Consider the following 9781-nt stretch of genomic DNA (forward strand, 5'->3'; position numbering starts at 1 on the left):
TAGATTAAGTATTTCAGATGTCCTAGGCACAGGTCTTTTCCGATTTGAAACATATTTGCATTAGTGTGCAGCTAGGCAGTATTACGGTCCAACACCTTCCACAGGAAATGTTAAATTACATCATCTTAGTTTTGGAGTTTTTAAATGAGAAGTTTTGTCTGTTCCAGCTACCAAAGAAAGCTAGCTCATAGTCCTGCACTAATTATCTGAAGAGAATTTTTCTGCCAAAACTTTTTTTTTAACCATATCTTATTGTTATTGTTCAGTATTCTATGCAAATTGTATAGAATGTATTTTTAAACATAAAAATTATTAGTTGTGATTATCAAGTACCCTCCACCTATACAATGGGAGAATCTTCACGCCTCTTTTTGCCTTTACTGACATTTTATCAGAGTGCTGCTGTGTTTCAAAATACAAAGTTCATTTGCTACAGTCAGAAGAAAATCAGAGAGACAACTCAAAGTCTGGACAAGTCATGTCAATGATTTGCGACTACTTAATGGAGAGGTATGCAAATTCAACCTTTACTTTTTTTTTTTGTCATTATTTCTTAATTAATATTAAATATAAAACGTGATGCTGTAAATATCATTACTTAGAAAAAGCATTCCTCTGATAATAAATAGCCTTTTTAGCTGAAAAAAGTCAAGTATTGGCAGTCTTTTCTAACATGCCAGAGAAAAGCTTTTTATTAGAGAAAATTAAAGAGAAAGAACTTTTAAAATAGGAATTTATGCATAATTCTAAATTATGCTGGAGGTTGCCTCAGTAGAGGAAAACAAACACCTTGGAAACAATGTCTAGAGAAATAATTTCACATTACAGTGCCATCTGTATGAATAAATTGCCAATCAATACATTGAGCTTTCACAACACTGTAGATGACTTAGAAGTAATAAAGCTATATAACATATGGAACAGAACATAATTCCTATAATTTGCTATAACAGATACTAACCACTGCTGTAGTACAGGCTACAGAATCTTTTCAGAGCATATGATCTGTCAGGGGAAGAATTCTTTCTCAGGGAACGAAAAGAAAGTTTTTAGCAAGTGGCCAATGACTACTTGCAAGAGAGAAAAAAGCAACTAACTGGTGATTTAATTGACCTCATCAGAAGATATCTGCTTTAAACAATTAGCTATACAATCTCCATGTCATTTTGATTCTTGTACTACTAAGAATGATCAGAAATATTTCTTACATTTGCACTTCAGCAACAGTAGATTGTCACTACTTCCTGGACAAGAATAGAGACCAGTAAAGCATATTTTTCACTTCAGTATTGACCTATTGTACCAAGTCTTACCTTAACTGTATTTGTAAAGCTATCTAAAGTCTGCCATATGGTTTGACATGCAACTGCATGCCTGCTAAATGAGGCAAAATAATTTATGAAATTCTATTGTACTGTCCCATATATCATAGGCCTATTAAAAATTTGCAGCGAGGTCCTGCCCATCTTTCAAACCGTAAATAGGCTATATAGTAATAGTCCAAAGGAATGTTGCACTTGGACCGAGAGCCTCAAGCTGACACACGCCAGAGATCTGCCAAGCCTAAGTTTTGTCATTTCTAGAGAAATTAGCGAAACACCTCTTCCTTTCCCTCCTCCCAGTTGCAAAATGTCAATAGATCAGATACTTGGGGAAATACAGACTAAGTCATCTTTCTCTAAAATAACTTGAAGCAATGCTATGAGCATTTATTTATTCCTCGTCCTTCATCTATTTTCAAGAATTGTGATAGCAGATTCATTATACCTAATTGCTAGTAAGGAGACTAGCAACTACATACACAGTGGTACTATTAGCAGCATTGTGTGAACACACCACTTTTAATCAACTAAATGAGTATATAGAAGCTCTGAAAAAGTATCTGACATTTATTTTTATGGATTCAAGTAAAACAAGAAAGCACATTCTATCAAAAGAAAAAAAATACCAACGAACTAAACAACAAGGAAAACCTTACCAGTAATGACGAGATCTGCAATAAACTATAAAGAATGTACTCTTCCTGATTTTGTAATATATGGCACTGTTCCCAGTAAGACAAAGAACTCTGTACATGCCAGTAACACAGCTTCTTAGTCAAAAGACATTTCCAGAAACAGCTTACCTGTATCCCTTAAAATACACATTGTTAGCAACAAATCACATTATCAGTAGCAGAGGTTTGGTGGCTGGAGAGCATCACAATTCCTATATGCATGTGCAAGTGAGCCAGGGGAGGCCGGTACTTCCAAGGGAAAGCCATCATGCTGGGACTTGCTGCATGCACATCCCAGTTCAGTAGAGACCAGTAGAGAGCCAGGGCTGTGCCCAACCTACCAGCTATCCCACAGGCTCTTCCCTCTCCATAGCTTTTGTATCAGCTGCTATATGCCTCCTGGAAACAGCAATACTTCTGTTCCTATCTTAGAAAAATCAATGGGAACGCTAATATTAACAGAAAAATGTACGAAAAGACACTTGATGGCACAGTTTCTACAATTCCAATAGGTCTGTGAGGTCTTAGAGCAACACTGCAATCCATAATCCCTCAAAATTCCATCATAATTCACATTATATTACCCTAAAGGTTGAATACATCTTCAGTTAACACCATCTTTCTTACATTAAGTTTCCGTATCTTTTAACAGACACTGTTTAAGTTGCCTGGTCTTACAACGTGCAGTTAACAGAACTCATGTCTCTATGGCAAAATGCTGACTTGCATCTGACTGCAGCAGCCGCAAATTTAACAAAGTTCTTGATAATGTATTTTTGTCTTTAAGTGATACAGAGAAGCTCCAAAATGTCACGATTTACACATTGTTCCAAATAATAGAGTTGAACGAAGTACATAGACAAATTATAAATCATGCTTTTATCTTAATAAATGATTTCATGTCATAAAAGTAGATGTACTGAAAATACTTGTTTCTAACTAGCTGCCCAGTGTCAGGAGTTCAGATGTTTTCATGTTGGCTAAGCTTACTACTGAGAACTGGAAATTTCCATTTTACATTTCAAAGATATAAAAATACTACTGGGGAAATAAAAGGGTAATAATTGTGCCCCTTTAATCCATATATTTGTTTCCTTTGCATGATTTGAATTATATTTTCTACCTTTATTAAGAAAAATAACAATCATTCTATTTTATTTCCATATTACTTCAACAAAAAAACCAACCATTTTTATGACCATTAAGGTCCTTCTTGGGACTTCAAATAATTGTGAAAAAAATATTAATTTTTCTTGAACAGAAAAACTGGATTTCATTGCTTTAAGAGGTGGTGTCAGTATTTCTTTCCTCAGTAACGAAAATTTCCTCAACTCAACATTTTTCTCTGCTGTTTTGTACTATGATGCTGCAAATAAAGGGGATTCGTATTTCCTTCCTTTTGTCTGAAAACATCTCTGGACTCCCCCCTCCCCCGCCCCCCAAGGAATAATCATGAGAAGGACCAAAATCTGTAGGACGTCTAGAAAATTGTGGTTTTTGGTTTGAAGTAACATTTCTGACTCTGGAACACAGAGCAGGTGCAGTATTTCATTAGTCATGATTTTGGGCAGAGACATGCACTTTCACAGGTAATTTTATGTTTCTTTTAACTTTATAGCTATACTTAGAACTTGGAAAAGGCCAATGGCTGTGCCAAAATAGTGCATTCTGGTACAAGCTGTGCAATTTTAGCCAGCTGACTGACATCTTCATCTGCAACATGCAGCTAATTTGACTCTGAATACCACTACTCACACCAAGCTGAGTATTGTTCTAAATAGTAGAAAAATATCTACTGTAAATAACCAGAAATACAACAGATAACAAAACTTGCCTTTGATAGTGACCTGAGGTAGTATTTGCTCAGTCAATGATAATGTATTTCTATACTCCTGTAAGCTGTATTTAGCACTCTCCTTTTTAAATATATGGGTCAACACATTGCTGCAAAATAATGTTAGCAGGTTTTTTGTTTGTTTGTTTGTTTGTTTGTTTTTGTTAGATGTGAGTGGGGTTAAAACATTTCCATGTCTCGCTCAGATCCCTAACACACTAACTTAGGTAGGGGCAAGGGGAGGCAAATTATAACAAAGCGTGATCACATTATAAATATAAATATACATAAAATTACTGCATTCTCAGATATCAGAATGAACACCAGTATCTATAAAATGCATTTTGCCAACAAATATAGCTAAATCAGAACAATTATTCAAATGAAGGTCAAAAGAAGTCATCCACATGTTTTACTCTTATAGTTAACTGCTACCAGGCTAATGTTTACTTACCACAAAATTACTTTGCAATTCATCTGTAGAATAACTCAGTAGATGAACCTCAAACACCAACTAAAGTGAGTTTTTGGCAAACTAAGATAACGCAGTGAAAAGCAGTGCTACCACCACCTATTATGGAATCAGAAAGTATCCTTTCTTCTTGAAATGTGTTTGCACTTGTGATGACAAAGAAGAAAATCTCATGTTTTGTTAAACAGAGCTGTGGGTATTACACATTTTAGGAACTCAGATGAAAATGACCTGGAAATGCTAACACCATTCATAAAAAATTATACTTAGAGCTATTACTATAAATCAATTCAATACTTAACTGATACCAAACTGATTATATCTAAATTATTAATAATGGAAACAATTTTCTTTCTTTTTTTCATATAAGCAGATCTGTACAGACCTTTGCATTTTGTCCTTTATCATTTGAACTACAAAATGTCTTAAATGCACTGTCAGGTAGTATCTGCTACATCACTGCAGTACACAGTCCCATAATTCAATTATTTAGTCCACATCACTGTAAACAATTTTTTGATTATCATACTAACAAAAAGACAACCAAAGAACAAAACCTCGCATATTGTACCTGCAAAGCACAGTTCATCATTCGTACTATGTAGTCAAACTGCTGATGGTCCAGAATTGCTCGATTTTGTTTAACGTGCAGGCCTAATTCCTGTGTGAGACAGTGCCGAGCTGCCTTTCCTTTTAGGGCTCTCAGGGCTGCAGGCAGGGTCTGGAGACAAGAAAGTCTAATTTCATTAAAATGAAATGGCACCAAAACAGTGAATATTATTCCTTCTTTATCAAGAAACTGCAGGTGACAGTACAGAGAACAAACGGATGATTTCTAGTCTTGGATATCAAGCTTTCACATAACAGACTCAAGCTAAATCAAACATTAAATATGTATTTTTTTCCAGTATTTTTTATTTTACTTTTTTTCAAATGCATTAAACGGCATCTCACCTACATCAATATATGGGAACAACTGATTATGGATAGGCACTGAATGATCAGGAAATCAGAACTGGATTACTGTACATGAAAGCACGTGCTTTATCTGTACCATATGCTAACTTGTCAGCCTTCAGCCAGGCTAGGCTGCTAGCATGGTTTTTGATAAACAGTGCAAAACAAGTAGTTTTAGAAGATGCATACCACTCATAGTACTGAGGCCACAAGACTGTTATGCAGTTTACCCTAAATTAGGGTCAATAAAATATTTATACCAATGCTTTAAAGATGTATCAAGTGCTACATTAGTGATTATCAACTGTGGCACTTTAGAGTAGATTTAACAGACAGCAAATATAACAAAAAAAATAACAAAAAAATAAAAAAAGGCAGCTTATTGTCAAAGGATAAATTTACTATGCAGTAGTACAAAAAAACACTACTGAAACTTTCTAGGTGCCTGCAAGTTGAAAGACATTAAGAAATTGTTGCACATGCATCAAAATTCTTTCAGGACAGCTACACATTTTATTAGGACGTTTCTTGTATGTATTCTTGTATGTATTTTCATAACGTTATCTTGTAAATCAAGAAACACTGCTTTCCTGTCTTGAACTGCATAGCCTGAGAGATGTGTACAGATGGTACTCTGGGAAACTGAAAAATTTCTGAAAATAATTTTACTATCATTTTCATACACATAATTAAATTTGAATGAAAGTTTGAGTGACTGTTTTGAAATCAAAATTATAAAATTATATGGACAGAATCAAGAAAAAGGGGCATCATCTTAACATGAAAAAATAAGGATGTTAAGGAAGACAACTTGTACATTTTAGCAAAAATGGACATACCAAATATTTATATTAATCTCTAAGTTTTTTCAAATTATTGATTTTTAAAAACAACACAATAAACTGGACTGAAAATCTGAAAGAACATTGGTTGACAATGAAATGTCTACGTATACTTTTTGTTTACATTCCTCCTATCAACATTGTCAGAAAAATATAAAACTTTTCTGAAAAGAAAAAAATCACATGGACAGCACTATTTATGATGGTAATATAAACTAGCAAACAGAACATCAACATGCAGGTTTCCAAATCCATCTGCCTCATATTACACATAATATTGCATTTTGATGAGTTTTGGTGCTTATTTCATTCACTTAAATTATTAAAATAATAGTATTTGAAACATAAGACTTCAAGATTTGTTGTTACGAGGTCAGTCTCCATTTGACACACTAACAGTTAATACTTACTTGGGAAAGTTTAAATTTAATTTTATTACCTTTTCAGTCTCCAAAAACTTATTTTCAAAAATGAATGCGATGCAGTTTCTAACAACTTCCAGCCTTTGTGCACTATTGAAAACTGTGCTTCCTTTTTCCATTATGGAAACTATCACAGAAAAGATGAATATACATCAGTAAATTTCTTCAGCAAGAGTCACAAAGAATACCAGAATGTTCTTTAAAATAAAAAAACAAATAACGTGCCGTGCATTTTATTCTGTTAAGCAAATATATACAGATGGGAACATCGAATGTTGTTTGTTTTTTTTTGTTTGTTTGTTTTTCTATACTACCTGCATGAGTGCTCTTAATTTCAACTAAAACAGTTTGTCTTTACTACTTTCAGTTCTCTTTACTACTTTCTTCCATTTGTTTCATACAGGCACATGGAGATTCCAACCTCTTGAACTAGTTAACATACACATGAAATATATAAATACAAATTAATAGACAATACATATTTGCATGCATATACACGTATAAACACACACGCACACACTTGCTCTATAGTGAACTGCATACTCTTGTACATTTCATGTGTAGCAGGAGATAACTACATTGTTCTGAAAGAATTTGTTAGCCGTGCCAAGAATTCTGTGACATGGAATAAAAACTAACAGACCTGTCCTCTTTTCTAGATTCCAATTTGTTGAGATATAACAATTATTTTCTTAATGTGGTGTTTTGTTCTGAATGTCAAGAAAAATCAGAATAGGAGATCTAGCATTCTTTTTCTCTATTTAGTGTCGAGTAAATAGAATATAAACGCATAATATGCCCTTTATGTAGATAATGATGCGCTCTTAATATCCAAGGATTTTGACACAGAGGATAGTTGGGAATAAGAGTATGAAAGTTATTTCTTGAAAAAACATAAAACGGGCAAAAATATATACTTTTTAAGAAAGGAAACTTTCTCTTGCACTTAGCCCGGAAATACTTTTAAAGAAAGGCAGCAGAACAGAATATCCTTTTAACTTTCCATAACTAACAGATTCAATGATCTAGTCAACAGCAAAGGCAGGTAAATAAAGTTTACCCTCTTCTGACACAAAACCAAAGAGAAACAGGCCTGACACAGGCCACAAGAGACCATCTAGTTCATCCTGCTGTCCCTAGACTGGATCAACTCTATTTATGTCATTCCTCATGTTTGTCTAGTAAGTTCCCAAAGTTCTGTGATAACAGAGACTCCTTGGCTTCACAAGAAATCCATTCAAATGCCTCACAATCCTCATTTTACCAAGTTTTCACTGACAAATAACTTGACTTTTGTGCTGTAATTACACCCATTATTTCTTATCACTACAGATAGCGATAAGATTCCTCTTTTTAACAGCCTCTTATGTAATTGAAGACTGCTACTATCTGTCCCCTCAGTCTTCCAATTTTCAGTCTAAACAATTCTCCATCTTTCCTTGTAGGTCACATTCTCCAGAGCACTGGTCATTCTTCTTGCCTTCTGGACTCCCTCCAACAGAACCAAAAACGGAGACAGTCTTCCACTGTCCAAAAATGGAAACAAACAATCCAGCTGAGGTCTTATTGAGAACAACGAAAGGATTTCTCCATGGGGTTCACTGACTGTACTCCTGTTTATACATCGTACTAATATGTTTGTCTTTTTTGCAATAGCTTGACATTGCTGGGTCATGTTTGCCCTATGACCATTATAATCCCAAAATGAATTTCTGAAGAAATGTTGTCTAGTCAGCTGATCATGCCTATGCAAGAGCAATACTTTATCTAAAAAAAATAGTAGAGAAGGACAGCATTCAACAGAGACTACAGACTCTAATTTGCCAAGGTTGATTGGTACTTTAATCTCCTTCTTCAGTAATTTTGCAAGCTCTACCACCTTCACGTGTCCTCAAGGTTTACTAAATATACCTATTTCTGCCATTATCCAGACTGATGAATATGATGAAGTGAGGTTTTGGGGGTTCTAAAATTAAACTGAGAAATGTGTTCGTCTGCTCTTTATATTTAGATACCTATATACATATTATCATTACATACGCTTGTTTGTTCTTTATCTTTTTCCAGTGATTTCTACATCTTCTACTAGTGCCAGATGAGAAACCTGAACCTTCAAAGATTGTTTCAGCCAGCCATACAATTAACTTATGGTGATACTCATCACAGCTAGATGAAGAAAGTACCTAACTTACTAGGCTCAATCCAACTGAAACCAAATCCTTTACTGTTGTTCTTAATTATGCCAATCGCACTCTAGATGGTTCACTTCTTATTGAAGTCTGATGCAAGAGGGCTTTTAAAACTGCAAACAAGTAAGTCTATGTACTGAAGTTTGCAATGATTGCTAAAAATACCATATGAACATGAAATTGTAGAATCATTTATGTTGGAAAAGACCCTTGAGAGTCCATCTAGCATTATTAACTCCACCACTAAACCATGTCCCTAAGCTCCATGTCTACATGCCTCTTCAATATCCCCAGGAATAGCGATTCCATCACTTCCCTGGGCAGTTCATTCCAATTCTTACCAACACCTTCCCTTAAGGAATTATTCCTAATATCCAATCTAAACCTCCCCAGCATAACTTGAGGCCACTTTAAGTCCAACCACTTGTCATCTGAGAAGAGACTGACATCCACCTTACTATAACGTCCTATCAGGTAGCTGTAGCAAGTGATGAAGTCTCCCCTCAGCCTCTTTTTCTCCAGACTAAACAACCCCAGTTACCTCAGCTCCTACGCATGTCTAGTTTTCTAGTACTTTCACAAGCTTTAATGCTTTTCTCTGAACATGTTCTAGTAACTCAAGATCTTTCTTGGATGCAACACATTGCAGCCATGCTGATTATATATTCAACACATGAGATAGGATGACAAACAGGTAAATTAGTGAAAAAGGTAAACATACCAACAGGGGGACCTGCTGGAACGACGCACTTCTTGTCTCCTCGAGTGGCAGGGGGGGCACCCTGACTCCTTGCAAGACCTTCCTGGAGCAGCTCTTGCACCCTGCACTCATTGATCCGGGGAAATGGGAGGATGTGAACCCTCAAGTGGGAGCCCTCTGTGGGCCGTGGCACTTTCTGGAATGCTATGTGGGGATTGGGATTTTCCTGCAGGCCAAAACCAAAACATTAAACACAAACATGTTATGTTTTGTTACCAGCTGCCTCACTGAATTCATCACTGTTTTGTGTATCTGTCACACCTGAAAGATTAAAAGCCAACTAATACAGCTGACTACTATCATATTTCA

General features: G+C 35.3%; 1 protein-coding gene across 6 annotated transcripts in view; it reads right to left on the reverse strand.

The window, feature by feature from the left end:
• SBF2 (SET binding factor 2) overlaps window positions 1–9781 on the reverse strand; it is a 252394-nt gene that overhangs the window by 94537 nt on the left and 148076 nt on the right. For all 6 annotated transcript variants that reach the window (XM_068685291.1, XM_068685290.1, XM_068685294.1 and 3 more), the window contains 3 exons: window positions 9434–9638; window positions 6541–6650; window positions 4874–5023 (listed from right to left, as the gene is read on the reverse strand). In XM_068685291.1, coding sequence (XP_068541392.1) covers window positions 4874–5023; window positions 6541–6650; window positions 9434–9638 — 465 coding nt within the window. The remainder of the gene's footprint in view (window positions 1–4873; window positions 5024–6540; window positions 6651–9433; window positions 9639–9781) is intronic.

Source organism: Anas acuta, chromosome 5 (genome assembly GCF_963932015.1).
Source record: "Anas acuta chromosome 5, bAnaAcu1.1, whole genome shotgun sequence".
NCBI lineage: Eukaryota > Metazoa > Chordata > Aves > Anseriformes > Anatidae > Anas > Anas acuta.